The following is a 26,260-nucleotide window of genomic DNA, read 5'->3' on the forward strand; positions in this document are numbered from 1 at the left end:
AACCCTTTCACCTGTAAAGGGTTAAGAAGCTAGGATAACCTCTCTGGCACCTGACCAAAATGACCAATGAGGAGACAAGATACTTTCAAAGCTGGAGGGGGGGAGAAACAAAGGTTTGCTCTGTCTGTGTGTTGTTTTTGCCAGGAACAGAAAAGGAATGGGGTCTTAGAACTTAGTAAGTAATCTAGCTAGATATGCATTAGATTCTGGTTTCTTTGAATGGCTGATAAATTAAGCAGTGCTGAATGGAATGGATATTCCTGTTTTTGTGTCTTTTTGTAACTTAAGGTTTTGCCTAGAGGGACTCTCTATGTTTTGAATCTGATTACCCTGTAAGGTATTTACCATCCTGATTTTACAGAGGTGATTTTTTTACTTTTTCTTCAATTAAAATTCTTCTTTTAAGAACCTGATTGCTTTTTCATTGTTCTTAAGATCCGAGGGTTTGGGTCTGTGTTCACCAATGCAAATTGGTGAGGATTTTTATCAAACCTTCCCCAGGAAAGGGGTGTAGGGTTTGGGGACGATTTGGGGCGGAAAGATGTTTCCAAGTGGGCTCTTTCCTGGTTATATATTTGTTAGATGCTTGGTGGTGGCAGCAATAAAGTCCAAGGGCAAAAGGTAAAATAGTTTGTACCTTGGGGAAGTTTTAACCTAAGCTGATAAAAATAAGCTTAGGGGGCTTTTCATGCAGGTCCCCACATCTGTACCCTAGAGTTCAGAGTGGGGAAGGAACCTTGACAGGGGTCCATTGTATTAAATGAATGGTTTATGTATTATTGTGAGCCAGGACTGCACATAACTTTTCTAAGGGGGAGATGTGATGTGAGGCCTGGGAGTACAAAGGATTATATTGAAAATGTATGGACAAGACAAGAATGGACTTTTAGGACACCAAGTTTGAAGTGGATTTCCGGAGGAATACCTAGGAAGAGGTTAATGAAAATTCCCACCTCCACTTATGCAAAAACTCAGCCTTCTGAAACTATGCCCTAAGAAGTGTGCCACGTCTGCTGATTATCTGTTACCAGAGATAGGAGATGAAAGGCCCGAAGTATACTAAGAAATGGTGAACTTCCCAACCAGGGTTCTGAATCTGAGAAAGCTATGAACTCTTAACCACAGAGAAAACCCAGTTGTGAGTTTTGAAGGACTGAAACCTATCAGAGCTTGAGTCTGGAGTTGGGGGTAACCACTGGTAAACTTTTTCATGCATGAAGGTTCTTTTATTGTTTAATATGTTTTCCCTGTAATGCTTTCACATTAAGACTAAAGAAAGAGCTGTGTGGTAACTTATGATTACAAGCCATGCACTAGTCATAACTTCTGGGAAAAAACACGAAGTGCAGACCCTGTCTTTCTGGGGATAACAGTATAGGTAGGGAACCATGAAGCCTGAAAGAACGGCCAGTCAGGAGAGAGAGAGAGATGCAGGTCTTCATGCAAGAGAGGTGATAGTTGGGAGCCTGGAATGGATGCCCTTGGTGGACCACGGAGGAGGAATACAGATGCAGATGCCCTGAAACTGTGACAATTAGTATTTGAGTATTACACTGTTACACTTAACTGTTAATTCAAGATCTACAGTAGCCAGAGAAAGTACTCTGTTCTTTTAACAAAACAGATGTAGTAACTTTATGGGTTAAATTTTGGCTCCACTGAAATCAATGGCAAAACTCTCATCAATTTCAGTGTGGACAGATGTCCACCCAATGAGTTTAATCAGCATTAGCAGCTGTCACACTCCAATATTTCTTCGATAAATTGTCATACAGGGAACAACTGGAAGACTAGTATGGAGTACTGGATACTGTGTTTGCCAACTACCACAGCTAATAAGCTTTGCCTCTTACTCAGAAAAAAAAAAAAAAGTCATAGCACTAGACCCAGACTTTAGCCAGAAGTTCAATAGGTCAAAATATGTAGTAAACAAAATTCTGATTAGCAGAATTATTACCTACACACAAAACCTTAGTACCCTTAAACACAACTGGTTTCTTAACTATCGAAACTAAAGTTGTATTAGGTTTTATTACTGGATATATTTTCAGTGCAGGATAGGTGTTAGCAGAATCATAGAAGATTAGGGTTGGAAGAGACCTCAGGAGGTCATCTCGTCCAACCCCCTGCTCAAAGCAGGACCAACCCCAACTAAATCAGGACCAACCCCAATTAAATCAAAGAGCTCCAAGTAAAACAGACTTCAAAGAAGCAGACTTTACCAAACTTAGAGAACTGCTAGGTAAGGTCCCATGGGAAAAAGAAGTTCAGGAGAGCTGGTCCCGTGCAGAAGTCAGAGCAGTTTAAGGGCTGCCCTAACTTCCATCTGCTTTTAACAGCCCTCTAAGGACCAACACTCAAGTAAGGATCCCCAGAACACAAAGTGTGCTCTGGCACAAGAGCTGAATTGAGAACAGATAGCATAGAGCTGTTTACAAGACACACGGGGAATGCCCAACTGCCTTTAAGGAAGCTTTCTGGTTCCTTTTTCCTGGTGATCAATGCAAAACAGCTGGAAAGGGAAGAGGGGCAGGGTGTAAAGATCTGGCTCTATATATTTATATTCAAGATTTCCTGTTTATACATGAATTATTACTTACCTCTTGAATAGCAGCCATAACAACATGTTGAACAGACTCTTCTAGGGTCATTATATTTTGTATATGTTCTGTAATGGCGAAAAAGTATTTGCAATAATTTACTTATGACAACATTTACCGTAAAATGGCTTGAAGTGGCATATGTTCTGCCCTTTCCACAAAGCAGACATCAATGTAACAAAGAACATGATAATTCTATGACAAATCATTTCCAAAAAAGTTATTGCTCTTATTAAGAATAGTTTCAGTGATGCTGACATATTAGTAAATATGGAGTGAGGCCCTATATACATAGGCCCAATTCTCCCATACGTTTACTCACATAATTTCAATGGGTTGTATCATACGGAAGTTTGCAAGATTAGATTAAGGACAAAGTTTTCCTTCCGAGGTAGACACATAGCCAAGAGAAAATTTGGCCCTTTGAACATACTAGGACTAGAATATTACTGCAAAATGTTTTTGACTGCTAACTAAGAAAAAAGAAGACTGACCGACCAGATCTAAAGCTTTACAATACAACTTTTTCCACAAAGGCACCTGTTGTTTTATAGCACAGATAGCTTATGTTATGCATTGCAAAAGCTGTAGTTTCTATTTACACCATTTCACAACACAAAATTAAACTACTATTTAAGACAGAAGGGCTTCATTTAAACTCACAGGAGACCAAAATTCAAACTAAGGCTTTTCATTCCAGCATGAAAGTTGTAAATTTTACAACACATGACATATTAGAACAATTTAACACCTTATTTACTATGAGTACTTCTAAAATTTACAGTATGTACAGAGGAGTGAAAAGCCTTTAAATATCTACATTTCCAAAGTTTTGCCAGTTTACATTTGACCCTACTGTGTCAGCTTTATTTGGTTTGTTTGAGTTTTCAAATTTTTTGGTGGAGAAACACTTGTCACTGAGATAGCACACGAACCGTGGTAGATGAAATGTCATCACTAAATGTTTTAATTCTCAATGCAAGATGATACCACTTTGCTAAATAATCACTGATGCAAAAGAGACTTTCAATAAAAAAAAGTCATTTAATTAATGATCAAAGCGTTTTCCTGCACTGTAATGGGTGCTTATGTGGGCATTAACAACCAAAAAGCAATCATCTTAGACCTTTACAGATAAATAAGAGATACATTTTAAAACCAATAGTTTAAGTTATTCATTTGTAAATTTTATGCTTGGGCACATATTTTGTTATCAATCCAGGATTTTATAAAGTATAAGTAATAAATGTAAAAGTCACTTTCCAGTTCACTTTTAACAAAAAATATTTGACGCCAAGCTAAGAACCTGAATGCAGACACTTTCTAAAGTTATTATTAGTTTTCACAAACTCCAATTTCAAAGAGTTTATGATAATAATATTGTATAACACATTAGCAGAAAGAGGCTAAAACCTACTGTTTGATTCAGGAACAGAAAGTATTTTTTAAATGTGACATCAATTCCATCTTATTCTGTATGTGTGCTACTATTTGCTATTTCCTACAGTAAGGGTTGCCTCAGGAGGTTGTTCCTAGGTATAGTTTCAACAGGTGAAAACAGCATGTACCTTGTTTCTTTTCACAGTTGACTGCACAACCTAAAATAAGCTGCAGTAACCTGCCCAGCTCTGTAGGATCTGAATGTTCAGATATCTGATTTAAGTCAGGAACAAGTTCTTCTGAAATCTGCTGGCCTAAAAACTGCAAAATATAAAAGATAAGTTTGGCATTTCAATTATATGCATGATGAAGATTTAGCATCCATATACATATTAATCTATCATGCAAAAAAAGATCTGGCCTGGGAAACACAGTCTGGACAAAAAAACTGGAAATATTACTGGAGGTAAATATGATCTTTGGAGACAGAGGAGGAAAGACCCTAGACACCACTTTGAGTTACTATACACAGAAGAACTACTTAGTCTGTCACCCAGCCTTTTGCTAATGGTAACATACTCAGATAGCAATACTGAATTAAGGAAATAAGACTATGAAGAAAAATAGTAAGAAATTTGATAAGGCCTAGAAAAACAAAACAGCTGGAGGGATGTATAGCTTTAAAGCAGTATCTCCAGGAAAACCCCCTAAAAAAAAAAAAAACCACGCACCCAAAACACATATACACCACCCATGAAAATGTGCCATACTATATGTTAATACAAAAAGGCCTACATTACACCTAGATTCTACGGTGATGAGTTCCTTAAAATGGATATGCAATAGCAATGCACTAACTGCACAAAATTCAGGGGTTTTATACCTGCTCAGCCCCCTGCACATAAGTATTATATGATCACTAGTTACATGTTCCTGGAACAGGTGAGCAGTAATACAAAATACTGTTTCTACATTTTACATCAATGGTCTCCAACCTTTTTACACCCAAGATCACTTTTTGAATTTAAGGTCAACCCACGATCTACCCTGCCCGCTCCCTGAGGCCCCGTCCCTTCCCCAAAGTCCCATCCCACTCACTCCATTCCACCCCGCCCTCCCCCTCATTCGCTCTCCCACAGCTTCACTCGCTTTCACCAGGCTGGGGCAGGGGGTTGGGGTTCGGGAAGGGATGAGGGCTCTGGGCTGGGGCCGAGAGTTTCACAATGTGTGAGGGGGCTCTAGGCTGAGCCTGGGGCAGAGGGTTGGGATGCAGGAGGGGGTGAGGAGTGCAAGCTCTGGGAGGGAGTTTGGGTGCAGGAGGGGGCTCCAGACTGGGGCAGAGTGTTGGGGTGTAGGAGGGGATTCGGGGTGCTGGCTCTGGGAGGTGGGTCAGGGCTGGGATGCAGGAAGGGGTGGAGGTGCTCATCCTGGGAGGAGGGTCAGGGCTGGGGCTTAGGGTGCAGGAGGGGGTTCAGGGTGCAAGAAGGGACTCGGGGTGCTGGCTCCAGGAGGGGGCTCAGGGCTGGGGTGCAACCTCCCGTGGGGCAGCACTTATCTCCAATGGCTCCCGGTCAGTGGCGCAGCATGGCTGCCACTAAGGCAGGCTCTCTGCCTACCTTGGCCCCATGCCACTCCTGGAAAGGGCCAATGCAGCCCCTGGGGGCAGGGAGCATGTGGCTGTGTGTGATGCCCCCTCTGCAGGCACCGCCCCCACAGCTCCCCATTCCCAGCCAAAGGGAGCTGTGGGGACAGTGCTTACAGGCAGGAGCAGCGTGTGGCGGGAGACCCCTGACCCCCCACCCCCAGGCTGCGCTGGCCGCTTCCAGGAGCGGCGTGGGGCCGGGGCAGCAGGGAGCCTATCTTGGCAGCAGCCCAGCTGCACACTGGAGATTGTGATCGACTGGGAGATCCTCCAGGATAGACCAGTCGATCACGATCGACTGGTTGGTGATAGCTGTATTAGATAAACACAATTGACAATCTTAGTGGGAGAGAAGGACATAAAAAAGTTGTTTGTTTTCATTATTATATTGTGTTTGTCAAATGGAAGCTGGTTATCTTGCACATAATCACAGAATGAAATATCTTTTTGTTTAAAAAAAAAAAGCGTTCAAGCAGGCAGAATTAGGGTTATTGTGGGAATCTTAACTTTAAACTGCCTCACTTTATAGCAATTCAAGGCTCAAGGTTGGGTGGTGTATTAACAGTTGTCATTTAGTATCCTTTTCTTAACAATCTAACAGAAAAAGTACTGTGATCAAATTATTATTTTGTCAAAACCTGAATGTGCATTTATTTAAGTGTCTGATCAATTTATTCAAGTTTTTTTTCGCCCCCTCCCTGCAAGTTTTCCAGAACAATTTGCGTTGAGTCTTAGAACAGAGATTTGAAATTTTAGCCCAAGAGATTGCTTTGGAAAGTGACAATAAGGAGCTTTGAATAGAAGTGACTATCTCTCAGTCACGAGTAAAGCAAAATTATCCAATGAGTAAGTGGATTCTGGCAAAAATAAATACTGATTTTGAAAGCGTACTGTGGAGAAAAGTAACTAAGTGAATAAATATCAAATAAGATTATCCTTGCTTCTTTCAAAAAAAAAAAAACCACGCAAAATATTAAAAGCTTTCAGGCTACCCATGAAGCTAAGAGAATCAGTTTTTTCTATTTGCAGAACCTAAGAGCAGCAGCACAAATTGTTTCACAGGATGTTCTCTCCCCTCCTGGGATTTCTCATCCAAATAGTTATAAGGCCTAGCTCTAGTTAGCTTTTAAAGCCAAATAAGGTCGCATACTTTTCCACAAAAGGATGCTTTTATAAATATGCAATATCAAAAGCCTCACTTTCTTCTTATATGGCAGCAAGCATGTTTCTGCAGGATGTGCAATCATTAATGTCGTAGTAAAGAGGCAGAACCAGGTTGTGGAGAATTTCATTTGCAGCTGGCTGAACATGTCTGCTGCTAAAAACATAATGGACTAGACAGTGTAAATTCACAGTGTTGAGTTCTACAGAGTTTCTATTACTTGGTCAAGTCATAGCATGCTTGAGAAATACCCATCACTCCACCCAAACAAGTTTTACACGCGGCCTCAGTATTTCTATATTGAGAGAATTTTCATTTATACCACGCGATAAACATACATTTCACAAAAAGAGTATCATTATAGGAACAGGTAAGTATGATTCTAGAGTCAGGATTAACTTTAGCAAAAAAGACCAATCCTTATGTGTTATATGAACAAAAACAACAAAACTGCTGCTTTTTCCATACCTCATGATAGTAGTCCATAATTCCTTGCAGAACCTTTTTCAGATTACTGGCCTAACAGTGTATAAAAGATAACATTGGTTATATGCTACTATTAAGAATAGATACTTTTCTCTGATAAAAAACAAAAGTATAATCTGACTGCATTTTATTTTTCATTTAAAAAAAATGTACACTGTAGTTTTATGACAAAAATATTTAATGAGGCTGGGACAAAATTAAGATGAGAAAGGAACTGCATGTGAAGCATAGATCATAGTAAAATATGTTCAAGTCGGTTACATATAATTTGAATATATGTGTTAATTATTGCTCTTTTTGACACACACACACACACACACACACACACACAGACACACACAGACACACCCAACACTACAACATAGTAATATTAGATAAACTCAGGAAAAATCATCCTAAGCAACTGCAAATAGCTTTTGCCAACTTTCATTTTTGGTACCTTTATTCTCCAATTGTCACCAACATCTTCTTTAATACGGCTTAGCCATGATTCATCAAACCAGGCAACATCTCTAGAATAAAAATAAAATGTATTTACTAAACATTAAAATGGCATAATTCAAATAAGACATCAGACCTCCAGCATTAGTTTTATATTAGAAAATTCACTACAGTATCTGAAGAGGTACATTCTTGGAAATTTTCTGTCCTGGAGAGTGAATTCTACTGAACAAGACATGGAAGCTAGGTATCAGAGAATCACAGAATATCAGGGTTGGAAGGGACCTCAGGAGGTCATCTAGTCCAACCCTCTGCTCAAAGCAGGACCAATCCCCAACTAAATCATCCCAGCCAGGGCTTTGTCAAGCCTGACCTTAAAAATTTCGAAGGAAGGAGATTCCTTAGAAGACACTCCACTCTGCAGGGCAGAAGAAATTTTGAGGCTTCAAGAATATAGTGAATTAAAACACAAATATCTAAAATATTTCTTTACTGTGCCTAGTTTTTGTGCTTTGTAACATCAGACAAAAAAAATCATGTTTCTGTTTAGAATAAACAATTTAAAAAAAATCTGAACTGACAAAAACCAGCTAGAGCAATTACAGTTAGAGTAAACATATTTAAACACTTATCCTATAGCAGTTTAATTAGTCAATGGAATTAGGAAAGAAAAAGTTATTTGTTCTAGATTGTCATTTTACATAACTTTTTCTATTTCTTTTCAGAGCCACTAATATAAAGTTGTCCCACTGAATGGATCTTGCTCTCATTAAGAGACTTTGAGAGACTTTAAAGGCCAGTCCATATGCATGCTATTACTTTACCAATGGAACCATTTAACAATATTGGAATAAGTTATTAAACAATCAATTTGTAAGCACTTGGAGAATAACAGTGTTATAAGGAATAGCCAGCATGGGTTTGTCAAAAACAAATCATGCCAAACCAACTGAATTTCTTTCTTTGACAGGGTCACTGGCCTACCATGCTGGGGGAAACAGTATACATGACGCATCTTGATTTTAGTAAGGCTCTTGTCACAGTCCCACAAGATGTTCTCATAAGCAAACTAGGGAAATGTGGTTGAGAAGAAACTACTATAAAGTGGGTGAAGAACTGGCTGAGACACCGTACTCAAAGAGCAGTTATCAATGGTTCGTTGTCAAACTGTGAGGATGTAGTTACAGCAGGAAGACGCTAACTAATCTCTGCTGATTGTGGTAGGTGCAGTTTGTTAACCCAGCCAAGATACAGAAGTGGGTGCTGTCCCTTTGGTCAGAGGATCCAGGCTAACCAGTCCTCGGGGAGCAACCCTAAGAGCAGTCAAACCGAAGGAGTAATTTTGGGCTTAAAGTTGTGTAACTTCACTTTGAATCATTTTGTTAAAGCCAAACCCTAAGCAGGTGGTTATCTTTGCCCTTATATAACATGTGTGTAGTGTGTTTTGGAGCAAGTTGGGAAAGACACCTGCTTACACTTATCAACTTGCTAATCACCAAAACTGTGTTTTTAAACAGTATATGGCTCCGCATTAAACCGTTCTTTTCGTATCTGAGCCAGCAGTAAAGTCACAATGCTGAGTTGAGGCATAACATTATTTCAGGGACAGTATGATATTATGATCTTGTGTCTGAGCTGACTGCAGTTTCAAACAGTGTGCATGCCACCAAAGTGACATGTCCACTAGTGTTTGACTCCACTCCGCCATTCTAATCCCAATTCACTGTTGTAATCTTAGCAGAAGGACAGAAAAATATTTTCAATATCCCTCCCATTTTTAAATAGGGGTTTTCCCATGACCGCTTCAGTACTTGAACTATAAAAGCTCCCAATTACCCATAAAACATAAGGGTCAAGGAGTTAGGCAAACCCAATAGCAGTACTACACAAAGACATGTAGGCTGAATTTCCAGTTCCTCTCTCTAAAAAGAAAGTAGAGCAAGGACTCAAGCACTGATATCCATGAAAATGGTGTCAAGAGAAATTAATTATGATCTTGTACTCCTTGCACATTCTGACCTGCATCTAGTTCCATGAGTACTGCTATTGGGAATTTAGGGATAGTTTGTCCCAATTAATTAACTGAGAAAACAAAAACAATTCATGAAGACACAAACAGAAAAGAGAACAGAGATGATCCTAATGTTTGTATTCCATATCATTTTTTCCACCATGAACAAGACACAAAGATTCAATGTATGCTCCCAAAACCTTTTCCCATTAGACTATTCTGTAATAAGAGAGACAAGGTGGGTGAGTTAATATCTTTTATTGGACCAACTTCTGTTGGTGAAAGAGACAAGCTTTCAAACTCCTGAAGAAGAGCTCTTTGGAGCTCAAAAGCTTCTCTATTTCACCAACAGAAATTGGGCCAATAAAAGATATTAACTCACCCATCTTGTCTCTCTCATATCCTGAGACCAACACAACTACAACAATACTGCAAACATATTCTGTAACAAATCAATTTTCCATCGCAAACTAGTTCTGAACAATCTATGGGACAGAAGGGAAAATCTGTGCTTCAGCTATGCTTATACTAAAAAAACCAAACTAAAAGCTCAGAGGAGAAGAGGGTGGAGAAATTACTCCAAACCATCCACTCTATCATGTTGTTGATATTCAGTCAGTATCAACCCCACTGTGACACCATAAAGGCATCTTTTTCGCTCAGTTACAACACCCATATCATACAAGTTGAGATATGTAACATTTTCTAGGAAGATATACTTTGTTATTCTGAATATCTCGTACTATGGTAAAAGAGTAAATAAGATCATAGAGTAATTTGATATATACTTTTTGAACTTAACTGTCAACTTACATTTGATGAAGTACCTGTGCCATTGCAACACCATTTGTCAAGTCTTGAACATCTTTGCAGGGTCCAGAGGCATTAAACGTCTGCAACTAAAGAAAGGCAAATAATATGTTTCCAGTTCAACATAGAAAGAGACAGGAAATTAGATACACTTCTCTATTTTTCCCTAGTATGAACCTTTAGTAAGATGCCTCTTTATTTTAAGTTGTCTGGAACATGAAAATCCCTTCCACAAACTAAATGTGTAAACTAAGCCAATAAACTATTTCTGCTCAATACTTTGACAGAAAAGCAATTACCAATATTGGTTTAAAATATTCAAATATGCTGACCTAGTGTTTTTTCATAGTAGTGGTATTCCTATCTGTCATTGTAAACTAAACTTGGCTGTAGACGATGGATCGTGTGGTGTGGTCAGGGTGAAAGCTGGAGGCATGTAGGTAGGAATAGCGGTCAGTAGGTTTCCGGTATAGGGTGGTGTTTATGTGACCATTGTTTATTAGCACTGTAGTGTCCAGGAAGTGGATCTCTTGTGTGGACTGGACCAGGCTGAGGTTGATGGTGGGATGGAAGTTGTTGAAATCATGGTGGAATTCCTCAAGGGAATCATGGTGGAATTCCATCTTTTCCATGGGTCCAGATGATGAAGATGTCATCAATATAGCGCAAGTAGAGTAGGGGCTTTAGGGGACGAGAGCTGAGGAAGCGTTGTTCTAAATCAGCCATAAAAATGTTGGCATACTGTGGGGCCATGCGGGTACCCATAGCAGTGCCGCTGATCTGAAGGTATACATTGTCCCCAAATGTAAAATAGTTATGACCACACCACACGATTCATCTTCTACAGCCAAGCTCTGTGATACAACCGCATTTGCTCCAACCCCTCAGACAGAGACAAACACCTACAAGATCTCTGTCAAGCTTTCTTACAACTACAATACCCACATGCGGAAGTGAAGAAACAGATTGATAGAGCCAGAAGAGTTCCCAGAAGTTACCTACTACAGGACAGGCCTAACAAAGAAAATAACAGAACGCCACTAGCCGTCACCTTCAGCCCCCAACTAAAACCCCTCCAACGCATTATTAAGGATCTACAACCTATCCTAAAGGATGACCCAACACTCTCACAAATCTTGGGAGACAGGACAGTCCTTGCCTACAGACAGCCCCGCAACCTGAAGCAAATACTCACCAACAACCACATACCACACAACAGAACCTCTAACCCAGGAACTTATCCTTGCAACAAAGCCCGTTGCCAACTGTGCCCACATATCTATTCAGGGGACACCATCACAGGGCCTAATAACATCAGCCACACTATCAGAGGCTTGTTCACCTGCACATCCACCAATGTGATCTATGCCATCATGTGCCAGCAATGCCCCTCTGCCATTTACACTGGTCAAACTGGACAGTCTCTACGTAAAAGAATAAATGGACACAAATCAGATGTCAAGAATTATAACATTCATAAACCAGTCGGAGAACACTTCAATCTCTCTGGTCACGCAATCACAGATATGAAGGTCGCTATCTTAAAACAAAAACCTTCAAATCCAGACTCCAGCGAGAAACTGCTGAATTGGAATTCATTTGCAAATTGGATACTATTAATTTAGGCTTAAACAGAGACTGGAAGTGGCTAAGTCATTATGCAAGGTAGCCTATTTCCCCTTGTTTTTTCCTACCCCCCCCCCCAGACGTTCTGGTTAAACTTGGATTTAAATTTGGAGAGTGGTCAGTTTGGATGAGCTATTGCCGGCAGAGGGGGGTGGGTGGGTGGGTGGGTGTGTGTGTGTCCCAGAAAAAAAAGGGGGGGGGTGAGAAAGCCTGGATTTGTGCTGGACATGGCCCACCTTGATTACCATGCACATTGTAGGGAGAGTGGTCACTTTGGATGAGCTATTACCAGCAGGAGAGTGAGTTTGTGTGTGTGTTTTTTGGAGGGGGGTGAGAGAACCTGGATTTGTGCAGGAAATGGCCCAACTTGATTATCATGCACATTGTGTAGAGAGTTGTCACTTTGGATGGGCTATTACCAGCAGGAGAGTGAGTTTGTGTGTGGGGGGGTGGAGGGTGAGAAAACCTGGATTTGTGCTGGAAATGGCCCAACTTGATGATCACTTTAGATAAGCTATTACCAGCAGGACAGTGGGGTGGGAGGAGGTATTGTTTCATGTTCTCTATGTGTATATGAAGTTTGCTGCAGTTTCCACGGTATGCATCCGATGAAGTGAGTTGTAGCTCACGAATAAATTGGTTAGTCTCTAAGGTGCCACAAGTACTCCTTTTCTCTTTACAGGTGAGAAGTTTTTTTTTTCCTGGCCAGGAGGGATTTTAAAGGGGTTTACCCTTCCCTTTATATTTATGACACACACACACAGTGACAATCCCTGCCCCTAAGAGTTTATATCTAAGGGTTCAATAGTTGCTAAATCATGAGCCCAGTGCAAGGGACAGTGTTCTGTTATGCTCCACCAGGAGCAGCACAAAACATAAGAACATAAAAACGGCCGTACTGGGTCAGACCAAAAGTCCATCTAGCCCCATATCCTGTCTTCTGACAGTGGCCAATGCCAGGGGCTTTCAGAGGGAATGAACAGAACAGGTAATCACCAAGTGATCCATCCCGTTGCCCATTCCTAGCTTCTGGCAAGCAGAGGCTAGGGACACCATCCCTGCCCAGTCTGGCTAATAGCCACTGATGGACCTACCCTCCAAGAACTTATCTAGTTCTTTTTTGAACCTTGTTATAGTCTTCGCCTTCACAACATCCTCTGGCAAAGAATTCCACAAGTTAACTGCACTGTGTGAAGAAAAACTTCCTTTTGTTTGTTTGAAACCTGCTGCCTATTAATTTCATTTGGTGACCTCTAGTTCTTATTCCTGATCTACTTTCTCCACACCAGTCATGATTTTATAGACCTCTATCATTTCCCCCCTTACTCATCGTTTTTCCAAGCTGAAAAGTCCCAGTTTTATTAATCTCTTCTCATATGGAAGCTGCTCCATGCCCCTAATAATTTGTTGCCCTTTTCTGTAACTTTTCTAATTCCAATATATGTTTTTTTGGGACAGGGCAACCAGATCTGTACACAGTATTCAAGATGTGCGCATACCACGGATTTATATGGAGGCAATATGATATTTTCTATCTATCCCTTTCTTCATGATTCCCAACATTCTGTTCACTTTTTTAACTGCCACTGCATATTGAGTGGATGTTTTCAGAGAACTATCCACAATGACTCCAAGATCTCTTTCTTGAGTGGTAATAGCTAATTTAGATCCCATCATTTTATACGTATAGTTGGGATTATGTTTTCCAATATAATATGTTTTGCCTATATTAACACTGAATTTCATCTGCCATTTTGTTGCCCAGTCATCCAGTTTTGTGAGGTCCCTTTGTAACTCTTGGTAGTCTGCTTCGGAATTAACTGTCTTGAGCAATTTTGTATCATCTGCAAATTTTGCCACCTCACTGTTTACCCCTTTTTCCAGATAATTTATGAATATGTTGAATAGGACTGGTCTCCGTACAAATCCCTGGGGGACACCACTATTTACCCCTCTCAAATCTGAAAACTGTCCATTTATTCCTACCCTTTGTTTCCTATATTTTAACCAGTTGCTGATCCATGAAACTACCTTCCCTCTTATCCCATGACAACTTACTTTGCTTAAGAGCCTTTAGTGAGGGACCTTGTCAAAGGCTTTCTGAAAATCTATGTACACTTTATACACTGCATTACCGTTGTCCACATGCTTGTTGGCCCTTTCAAAGAATTCTAGTCAATTAATGGGGCATGATTTCCCTTTACAAAAACCATGTTGACTCTTTCCCAACAAATCGTGTTCATCTATGTGTCTGATAATTCTGTTCTTTACTACAGTTTCAACCAATTTGCCTGGTACTGAAGTTAGGCTTACTGGCCTGTAATTGCCGGGATCGCCTCTGGGGCCTTTTAAAAAAAAATCCTAGAAGTCACATGCATACCTCCAACACTGACAGTGCTTCAATAGACATTTTTACATGCACAGTCTGGGATACACTGTGTCAAGTGTCTGATCATCTGCTTTGTGGATTCCTGTTATTGCTACAGATTCGCAGACAACACTTCTGCTCCATGCTCTGACTGGCCTCTAGTTAATTTCTGAGTACAGTTTTAACGTGTTGACTTCAATTTATAAAGCCGTGAAATATGTAGAGTCCTGGTTACCTTGGAGACCTCTCTACAAACGATAAAGCTGTTTCAGGAAAGGATTATCAATGGTGGAATTTTGCTTCTCCCATCCATTCGCCAAAGCTTGGATTTGCCGGCCTTTGGATAATATTGATTCATTCATCTATTCTCCCATAATTTGGGTATGATTATTTAGGCAGGGGTGGCGGGAGACCCTGTTTCAAGCTGTGGAAGCTTGAGACGACTGTTATGCATTATGTTTTATAAAGATTGTCCATGGGCCCAGAACATAAGATGTTGCGTTTAAGTTGAAATAAGCAGGCAGAAAATGGCTCAAGCAAAAAGAGAACATAATTGGAGTGTTTTATATTAAGATGTGGTTCTTACCCTACATTACAATAGGTAGGTAAAGACACAGTCAGTAGTCCCTGGTAGCATAAAAAGTAAGTTAGAGAAAACAGCCCTAGAACAGCTGTGGACTAGTCTCAACTTGTAACAGAGCAGCCCTCAACACACAGCAGCCCCATGTAAGGATGGGCTTAGAAGCCTAAGAGTCACGCTCGAGCAAATCTGAATTCAAACTTCCAGTGACATTATACTGGGAGAACATAATTTTCAGTTTATGGGCATTCATACCTAAAGATTGCTATGCACATCAATGTGCCATACCACTTTACTTCTATAAACATTTTCAACCCTTGTTTAAGTAAACAAACAAGGTCTTAATGAACCTTCTGACATGTAGTGCTACTTTATACATGCTGGTATCTCCTGGAATAGAAGCTGCTAATTAGGATTAAAAGGAAAGAAGCACTTGCTAAAAAGAACTTGCTCTCTGTTCTCCTTTGTTGTACAGGGTCACTTTTTGATAGCTGTGAGCAACATAGGCAACCAAGATAATCGGTTTATGTTCTTATGAGGCTATGCTCACTTTTGCCTGAGAGTTTTTTTTGTGTGCTTGCTAAGTATATCTTTGCCATTTAATTTGCTTCTAGGTATGCTAATATACATTTAGTTTGGTTTAAGAGCAGCCTAGTGAGGAGCCTACTTCTGTTAGTCTTTAAGGTGCCACCAGACTCCTCCTCATTTTTGTGGATACAGACTAAGCCCTGGTCTACACTAGGACTTTAGGTCGAATTTAGCAGCGTTAAATCGATGTAAACCTGCACCCGTCCACATGATGAAGCCCTTTATTTCGACTTAAAGGGCTCTTAAAATCGATTTCCTTACTCCACCCCTGACAAGTGGATTAGCGCTTAAATCGGCCTTGCCGGCTCGAATTTGGGGTACTGTGGACACAATTCGACAGTATTGGCCTCCGGGAGCTATCCCAGAGTGCTCCATTGTGACCGCTCTGGACAGCGGTCTCAACTCAGATACACTGGCCAGGTAGACAGGAAAAGAACTGCGAACTTTTGAATCTCATTTCCTGTTTGGCCAGCGTGGCAAGCTGCAGGTGACCATGCAGAGCTCATCAGCAGAGGTGACCATGATGGAGTCCCAGAATCGCAAAAGAGCTCCAGCATGGACTGAATGGGAGGTACGGGATCTGATCGCTGTATGGGGAGAGGAATCCGTGCTATCAGAACTCTGTTCCAGTTTTCGAAATGCCAAAACCTTTGTCAAAATCTCCCAGGGCATGAAGGACAGAGGCCATAACAGGGATCCGAAGCAGCGCCGCGTGAAACTTAAGGAGCTGAGGCAAGCCTACCAGAAAACCAGAGGGGTGAATGGCCGCTCCGGGTCAGAGCCCCAAACATGCCACTTCTATGATGAGCTGCATGCCATTTTAGGGGGTTCAGCCACCACTACCCCAGCCGTGTTGTTTGACTCCTTCAATGGAGATGGAGGCGACACGGAAGCAGGTTTTGGGGACGAAGAAGATGATGATGAGGAGGAGGTTGTAGATAGCTCAGAGCAAGCAAGCGGAGAAACCGGTTTTCCCGACAGCTAGGAACTGTTTCTCACCCTGGACCTGGAGCTAGTATCCCCCGAACCCACCCAAGGCTGCCTCCTGGACCCAGCAGGCGGAGAAGGGACCTCCGGTGAGTGTACCTTTTAAAATACTATACATGGTTTAAAAACAAGCATGTGAAAGGATTAATTTGCCCTGGCATTCGCAGCTCTCCTGGATGTACTCCCAAAGCCTTTGCAAAAGGTTTCTGGGGAGGGCAGCCTTATTGCGTCCTTCATGGTAGGACACTTTACCACTCCAGGCCAGTAACACGTACTTGGGAATCATTGTACAACAAAGCATTGCAGTGTATGTTTGCTGGTGCTCAAACAACATCCGTTCTTTATCTCTCTGTGTTATCCTCAGGAGAGTGAGATATCATTCATGGTCTCCTGGTTGAAATAGGGTGCTTTTCTTCAGGGGACATTCAGAGGAGCCCGTTCCTGCTGAGCTGTTTGCCTGCGACTGAACAGAAATGTTCCCCGCTGTTAGCCACGGGGAGGGGGAAGGGTTGAGGGGGTAGCCACGCGGTGGGGGGAGGCAAAATGTGACCTTGTAATGAAAGCACATGTGCTATGTATGTAATGTTAACAGCAAGGTTTACCCTGAAAGACTGTAGCCACTGTTTTATAAAATGTGTCTTTTTAAATACCGCTGTCCCTTTTTTTTTCCTCCACCAGCTGCATGTGTTTCAATGATCACAGGATCTTCTCCTGCCCAGAGGCTAGTGAAGATTAGAAAGAAAAAAAAACGCACTCGTGATGAAATGTTCTCTGAGCTCATGCTGTCCTCCCACACTGACAGAGCACAGACAAATGCGTGGAGGCAAATAATGTCAGAGTGCAGGAAAGCACAAAATGACCGGGAGGAGAGGTGGCGGGCTGAAGACAGGGCTGAAGCTCAAATGTGGCGGCAGCGTGATGAGAGGAGGCAGGATTCAATGCTGAGGCTGCTGGAGGACCAAACCAGTATGCTCCAGTGTATGGTTGAGCTGCAGCAAAGGCAGCTGGAGCACAGACTGCCACTACAGCCCCTGTGTAACCAACCGCCCTCCTCTCCAAGTTCCATAGCCTCCACACCCAGATGCCCAAGAACCGGCCAACCAGCCACTCCGCCACAGAGAATTGCCCCCCCCCCAAAAAAGAAGGCTGGCATTCAATAAATTTTAAAGTTGTAAACTTTTAAAGTGCTGTGTGGCATTTTCCTTCCCTCCTCCACCACCCCTCCTGGGCTACCTTGGTAGTCGTCCCCCTATTTGTGTGATGAATGAATAAAGAATGCATGAATGTGAAGCAACAATGACTTTATTGCCTCTGCAAGCAATGATTAAAGGGAGGAGGGGAGGGTGGTTAGCTTGCAGGGAAGTAGAGTGAACCAAGGGGCGGGGGGTTTCATCAAGGAGAAACAAACAGAACTTTCACACCGTAGCCTGGCCCATCATGAAACTGGTTTTCAAAGCTTCTCTGATACGTACCGCGCCCTCCTGTGCTCTTCTAACCGCCCTGGTGTCTGGCTGCGCATAACCAACAGCCAGGCGATTTGCCTCAACCTCCCACCCTGCCATAAACGTCTCCCCCTTACTCTCACAGATATTGTGGAGCACACAGCAAGCAGTAATAACAGTGGGAATATTGGTTTCGCTGAGGTCTAAGCGAGTCAGTAAACTGCGCCAGCGCGCCTTTAAACGTCCAAATGCACATTCTACCACCATTCTGCACTTGCTCAGCCTGTAGTTGAACAGCTCCTGACTACTGTCCAGGCTGCCTGTGTACGGCTTCATGAGCCATGGCATTAAGGGGTAGGCTGGGTCCCCAAGGATACATATAGGCATTTCAACATCCCCAACAGTTATTTTCTGGTCTGGGAATAAAGTCCCTTCCTGCAGCTTTTGAAACAGACCAGAGTTCCTGAAGATGCGAGAGTCATGTACCTTTCCCGGCCATCCCACGTTGATGTTGGTGAAACGTCCCTTGTGATCCACCAGAGCTTGCAGCACTACTGAAAAGTACCTCTTGCGGTTTATGCCGGCTTGGTGCTCCGGTGCCAAGATAGGGATATGGGTTCCATCTATGGCCCCACCACAGTTAGGGAATCCCACTGCAGCAAAGCCATCCACTATGACCTGCACATTTCCCAGGGTCACTACCCTTGATATCAGCAGATCTTTGATTGCATGGGCTACTTGCATCACAGCAGCCCCAACAGTAGATTTGCCCACTCCAAATTGATTCCCAACTGACCGGTAGCTGTCTGGCGTTGCAAGCTTCCACAGGGCTATCGCCACTCGCTTCTCAACTGTGTGGGCTGCTCTCATCTTGGTATTCATGCGCCTCAGGGCAGGGGAAAGCAAGTCACAAAGTTCCATGAAAGTGCCCTTACGCATGTGAAAGTTTCGCAGCCACTGGGAATTGTCCCAGACCTGCAACACTATGCGGTCCCACCAGTCTGTGCTTGTTTCCCAAGCCGAGAATCGGCATTCCACAGCATGAACCTGCCCCATTAGCACCATGATGCATGCATTGGCAGGGCCCATGCTTTCAGAGAAATCTGTGTCCATGTCCTGATCACTCACATGACCGCGCTGACGTCACCTCCTCGCCCGGTATCGCTCTGCCAGGTTCTGGTGCTGCATATACTGCTGGATAATGCGTGTGGTGTTTAATGTGCTCCTAATTGCCAAAGTGAGCTGAGCGGCCTCCATGCTTGCCTTGGTATGGCGTCCGCACAGAAAAAAGGCGCGGAATGATTGTCTGCCGTTGCTCTGACGGAGGGAGGGGCGACTGACGACATGGCTTACAGGGTTGGCTTCAGGGAGCTAAAATCAACAAACAGGGTGGCTTTACATCAAAGAGTATTTCAGGCAGGACTTCACGGAGGGTTCCAATAAGAAATGGTGCACCTAAGTTATTGTTCTTATTGGAACAAGGAGGTTAGCCTGGCCTCTGATTGATACATGGCTAGATTTACCTCGCTGCACCTTCTCTGTGAGTGACTGCAGTGTGACCTAGAGGAATGAGTCCCCTAGACAGGGGAGGGGGGGAAGCAAATGAATACAAAACAAATCTGGTCTATTTCTTGTTTTGATCCACTCCATCTATCTTTTACATCTTTGGCTGGCAGCAGACGGTGCAGAAGGACTGCATGCCATCCACATCTCATGGCTGCCCGGCAGAAGATGATGCAGTAGGACTGCTAGCAATCCGTATTGCCTGCCTGCTCACCATAAGACGGTTCAATAGGACTGACTGCAGGACTAAAGAGAATGACCTGGTCAAGTCACTCCAAATTTAGTCCCTGCGCCCATGTCTGCCCAGGCGCTCCTGGCCGATGTGGCCAGGAGCACCTCGGACATGACTATGACGGCTACCAGTCTTATTGTACCGTCTGCTGCCACAAGGCAAGGGGTTGATGCTGCTGTGTAGCAATGCAGTACCACGTCTGTCAGCACCCAGGAGACATAGGGTGACGGTTACCTGAGCAGGCTCCATGCTTGCCGTGCTATGGCGTCTGCACAGGTAACTCAGGAAAAAAGACACAAAACGATTGTCTGCCCTTGCTTTCACCGAGGGAGGGAGGGAAGGGGGGCCTAACGATATGTACCCAGAACCACCCGTGACAATGTTTTAGCCCCATCAGGCATTGGGATCTCAACCCAGAATTCCAATGGGCAGCGGAAACTGCGGGAACTGTGGGATAGCTACCCACAGTGCAACACTCCGGAAGTCTATGCTTGCCTCGGTACTGTGGAAGCACTCCGCCGAGTTAATGCACTTAGAGCATTTTCTGTGGGGACACACACACTCAGATATATAAAACCGATTTCTAAAAAACCGACTTCTATAAATTCGACCTAATTCCGTAGTATTTAGGGTACCCTAAGACGGCTACCCCTCTGATACTTGGTACTCCCGCAGTGTGTTTTTAAACTCATCATTGCTGGTAATGGCAATATGAAAGTAAATAGCAAGGTTTTGTTTTTTTAATATTATACAGGTCTGAGTAATTTTCCAAGATTTACAGGCTGATTTTGGACCTCTGAAGACAATGGAGGTTTGCAACTGACTTCAGTGGAAGCAGGATCCATTACTTGCAGTAGAATCATTTATAGAAAAATGACAGGAACTTTGCTAAACTGACACTGAAGAGAAATATATCCTGGGAAAATTCTATCCCCCACCCCATAGCCTACAGAAGTCAAAGGCACTGCAAAGGACCAGGGGGATGATTCTCCTAGTGCAGTGTAGGGCTGCCACAAGCACTGCAGTCCATAGGCAATCTCTGATAGGCTCCTGCAAGTTAGAGCATGCAGGAACAGCTCTCACTTGTGCTGGGGCCCATTTTAGCACCCAGTACAGCCCAGAATCCAACTTAAATCACCTTTGCTCCCTGCTCCATTGGGTGGGGCAAAAACTTTCTGACGTAGAAGCACAACTATTAGGCTGATGCATTGCCTATGCTTTGAAGGATGTATTACACATCTTACGACATAATTCTTAATGTGATTTCTCCTAAGAAGTTGCATGTTCCATCATCAAATAGCTATACATTTTTAAGTAGGACCATACTTATATCTAGTTATCAGATAGGTTTCTAGTTTTCTGTGCTTGGATGAAGGGGGGAAAAAAACGAATTTCCACCTAAGGATCCAATCTGGAGGCTCTCCAGCTGCTACCACAGCTAAATTAGTTATGAGGACAGGTTCTACAGGTTTAGCCTCCAAAGAGATTTTGAATAGAAATGTTTACAGATTTTTTTTACAAGTGGGAGGAAAGAAAAGATTAGGACTAAGAAAATGCCCCAAACTAACATTATGCAGCCACTCACAGAGAGGAAGTCAACACTAAGAATGTTTACCAGTGCCAAATGGCTGAAACTATAAGTACAGAATATCTTAAATAAGGATTTCTTCCCCAGAGGCAGCGATTCAACATTCTATAATGCAGAATCTCTCTGCATCTTCCCCTGGGTTTGTGGGTGATCAAATAAGATTTTAAGACTGCAACTTCCATATATTCTAAATAAATCTCGACAATAACTTAAAAACCGCCCAGGTAGATGGCTTGAATATGGTGATCAATCTCATCTGCCGGAGTTATTCCTGACCTGCAATACCATCTGCTAGAACTTGAGAGGATGAAATAGCTCCTCTAGATATCCAAGACTTTTCTCCTCCTTTGCTTATAAAAAGGTAGTAGAAGCACTCAAAGGCTTGGCTAAGAGCTATTTCCTTAGGTACTTACTGTCTCAAGCACATAAACTTTGGAATCACAGGAGTTAAGTTTTATATGTTTTGCGTGAAAACGCAGTCTAAAAGACATAAGAAGTGTACATACTGAACAGAGGGAGAAAAAAAAGTTTCCTGTCAACATAACTAAGAAAGTAGGTTACTGGCATGATCCTGAGCACTTGACTTCAGTGTGAGGTAAACCACACTCATGCTTAACTTTAGGCACATGAGCAGGCTCACTGAGACAATGGAACTACACGTGTGCCTGAAGTTAAGTATGTGTCTTTGCAGGACTGAGGCATAAGTAATGCTTGGACATCATAAAGGCAAGTCAGTGCACTGCATGTATGTATTTGTCATGTTACTAAAAAAAAAAAGAAATTCTGTTCTGTTATTCTGGTGTAAATCTAAAGTAACTATGTAAAAGCATAATTTGGCCACATGCCTCCTCTGATATAAAGCACAATGCTAAAGGAAATTCAAGAGAAGCAATTACTTTAGCATGTTAAGAAACTATCTAGATACTATTGTTCCAGGCACTTAAATATCTAAGACACTGTGACACAGGTGTCTATGACACAAGTCTTCTCTAAAGATAGCTTCCCCCTGACTGTTGCTGCAGGTATTATTTCCATTCTTAACTCAGTGGAAAGCATTGTGGTTTCCCTAATATGAAGGGAATAAAGGCTCTCTTTCTGGGGACACAATTCAGAAAATCTAAGTTTGAGGACTAGTGTGGAAGTAATAATGTTAGATCAACAGAAGTTCAGTTTCTCCTGGGCACTTATAAAAATATGTTTCTTAATCTGACTAAGCTAACTTTTTTATATTTGAAAATACAGTATTCCATGAGACAGCAGACTGAAGAACATACTAATTCTGTGATGACTTTGAAATATTAAACAGGTATCCAATATGTACAAATATTAGTTAACACTTGTAATTCACATTTTCCCCTCCCCCAATGGAGGATATGTATTTATGCTACAGTGATTGCATCAGTAAAAATGCATAACCAAAAGGAAGATGATGAATAAGGTGAACATCCCTCTGCAATACTAATGATAATACAAACCACTTGAGCTTCTCTTTCATGATTACCTAGAATAATTGAAACCACTTAATATTATAGATAATTATAGCTCACAGTCTCTATTAACTATTCTTTCAAATACAAAGCATCTTCCCCCCACCCCACTGTTATTTTGGAAGTGAATTCTATATTAGATATAGTTATAGAAAATTAAAGTTGCATAGACTGTAGCAGCATATGGTTATTAATACCGTTAAGCATTCACTAACTTACGTGTTACATCAGTGAAATACGATGTAAGACCAGAAAAACAGAACACACACCACCACACATATGGCAATACGTACACCCTGTAATAGCAACACACAAACAATCTGAATGTACAGGGCCTGATTCTCATTTTCACTACGGCCCCTTTACATTGCTCTAACAGTTTAAAGGGAACTTTATGTGGAAATAAATTATAATTACACTCACTTTATGGTCCCTTTCCATGATTAGAGCTGTATAAACAGCTGAGGTATAAATGAGAGTTAGGCCCATAATGTCTAAAGCTGTCCTAATAAAAATAAGTTAGACACACCCATTTCAGCACTAAGAAAAAATTCTGGATTCTTATCTATGCTACAGCGAGCCTTCGGATTGGCTATTTTTATTTGTATATTAATGGAAAAAACTAAAAAAAACCCTGAAACAATGCTAAGATGAAGGAAAGGCAGACTGAAAAGAGATACAGAATTTAATTTTTGTACATGTTGAACATGTAACACTATGCATGTGCTAGCAGAAAAAAATGAAGTTATTTTTAAACTATTATTGAGAATCTGAATTCCATGACCCTGTAATCAAAACATACCCATATATTTACAAATACTTTACTCCATATATGCATGCACATGGTTTGAATTTGTTGGAAGAGTAAGAAATGGAGTTCCACTTCCTATAAGTCCTGCTAAACCATCTCTATCTTGGTTATTTTTTTATCCCTGCATTTCTAAATTACTTCTAAAGAGTGATTAATTCCCCTCCCCCATTCCCATGTGGCACCCACCAACTGGCTAGTATTTCCAAAGAAACATTCTGGACCAGATAGCCCTGGTATAACTAACACTGGCTTTACATAATTCCTACTGCAAGTCTCTCAATATTTGGTACAATACAGTTCCACCAAAATCTTTTGACAAAGCCACTTTGAACCTGCAAGTCCTCAACTAGGGAGACAAGAAATCAGCCAAAATATGAGCAGAACTGAAGGAGAATGTTCAATTTTGATTAATCAAATTATTTGTTGCACATGAAGCCCTGCAAATTTTGAAGAGCTTGAGAACCGCTGTACTAAATGTTTTAAGATCTTACATTTTTGCTTTTGTCAATTTAAGTCTGCACTTTAAGTGTTAACTGGGTGTAAGTTTCCTTTCATTGTTTTTGTTAATAATCTAACAGGCTTCCAAACCCAAGCTAATGCTGAAAAGATAATGATCAGATGCAAAGGATATTGGTATCTGAGAATGGTCAAACCTGCCCACTGCTCCAAAACCATTGTTATTGCAACAATAACTTGTTCGTTACAAGAAACGTCACTTGATTCTTATGCAAATTATAACATAATAGCAATTTTTCTACTTATAAAAAATTTCACTTCCAGTTAATTTGCTTCCTGATCCAGGAACAAGCGGAACAAGCCATGGGGGGGGGGAGAGTGGTAGATGTAGTATATCTTGATTTTTGTAAGGCTTCTTATACCGTCTCCTGTGACTTTCTCATAAACAAATTAAGGAAATACAACCCAGATGGAGCAACTATAAGGTGAGCACATAACAGGTTGGAAAACTGGTAGTTCTCAGTCAAGCTGGAAGGGCATATCGCATGGGGTTCTGCAGGGATCTGTTCTGGGTCTGGTTCTGTTCAATAACTTCATCAAAGATTTAGATAATGGTATAGAGAGTACACATATAAAGTTTGCAGATGATACCAAGGTGGGAGGGGTTGCAAGTACTTTAGAGGGTAGGATTAAAATTCAAAATAACCTGGACAAACTGGAGAAGTGGTATGAAGTAAACAGGATGATATTCAACAAAGACAAATGCAAAGTACTCCACCTAGGAAGGAACAGTCAGTTGCACACATACAAAATGGGAAAAGACTGCCTAGGAAGGAGTACTGCAGAAAGTGATCTTGGGGCCACAGTGGATCACAAGCTAAAATATGAGTCAACAGTGTAACACTGTTGCAAAAAAAGCAAACATAATTTCGGGATGTATTAGCAGGAGTGTTGTAAGCAAGACACGAGATGTAATTTTTCCGCTCTACTCCATGGTGATTAGGCCTCAACTGCAGTATTCTGTCCAATTCTGGGTGCCACATTTCAGGAAAGATGTGGACAAATCGGAGAAAGTCCAGAGAAGAGCAACAAAAATGATTAAAGGTCTAGAAAACATAACCTATGAGGGAAGACTGAAAAAACTGGGTTTGTTTAGTCTGGAGAAGAGAAGACTGAGAGGGGACATGATAACAGTTTTCAAGTACATAAAAGGTTGTTACAAGGAGAGGGAGGAAAAAAATGTTCTCCTTAACCTCTGAGGATAGGACAAGAAGCAATGGCTTAAATTGCAGCAAGGGCAGTTTAGACTGGACATGAGGAAAAACTTCCTGTCATGGTAGTTAAGCACTGGAATAAATTGCCTTGGGAGGTTGTGGAATCTCCATCATTGAAGATTTTTAAGAGCAGGTTAGACGAACACCTGTCAGGGATGGTCTAGATAATACTTAGTTCTTCCATGAGTGCACAGGATTGGAGTAGATGACCTCTCAAGGTCCCTACCAGTCCTACAAGTTTATGATTCTAAGATTTCCCTTCCCAATCTCTTACAGCCTTGGTTATTAGGTCAGAGATGTAAGCATAAGCAGTATTTTCCCTTTGCATATTAAAAGGGCACAAAAGCACTCCTGTTAACTATGACAGGTTTTAGAGTAGCAGCCGTGTTAGTCTGTATTCACAAAAAGAAAAGGAGTAGAGTACTTGTGGCACCTTAGAGACTAACCAATTTATTTGAGCATAAGCTTTCGTAAGCTGATGCATAATTCAGTGGTCTGCAGCCTTCTACCATAATCGAGAAGCTGGTAAAAGAACATATCAAGTCCGATTCCTATTTCTTTCCACTTAATAGTTAGAAAAAATTAAAATTCTCTCTCTCTCTCACACACACATTATAAAATATAAATTACTATTTTTTAAAAATTAACATTACTCTGCACAAGTATTATTTCAAGACAGTAGCCAAAGAGGTTTTTTGTGTTGTTTGTTTTTTAATGTCACACACA

General features: G+C 41.6%; 1 protein-coding gene across 1 annotated transcript in view; it reads right to left on the reverse strand.

Annotated features, from left to right (window-relative positions):
* HOOK1 (hook microtubule tethering protein 1) overlaps positions 1-26,260 on the reverse strand; it is a 55,933-nt gene that overhangs the window by 28,013 nt on the left and 1,660 nt on the right. Inside the window, exons 2-6 of the mRNA XM_084636134.1 lie at positions 10,536-10,621; positions 7,710-7,782; positions 7,253-7,303; positions 4,169-4,301; positions 2,601-2,668 (exon numbers count right to left, since the gene is read on the reverse strand). Of these exons, the coding sequence (XP_084492260.1) occupies positions 2,601-2,668; positions 4,169-4,301; positions 7,253-7,303; positions 7,710-7,782; positions 10,536-10,621 (411 nt within the window). The remainder of the gene's footprint in view (positions 1-2,600; positions 2,669-4,168; positions 4,302-7,252; positions 7,304-7,709; positions 7,783-10,535; positions 10,622-26,260) is intronic.

This window comes from Lepidochelys olivacea (genome assembly GCF_965140295.1).
Source record: "Lepidochelys olivacea isolate rLepOli2 genome assembly, chromosome: 8".
Taxonomy (NCBI): domain Eukaryota; kingdom Metazoa; phylum Chordata; order Testudines; family Cheloniidae; genus Lepidochelys; species Lepidochelys olivacea.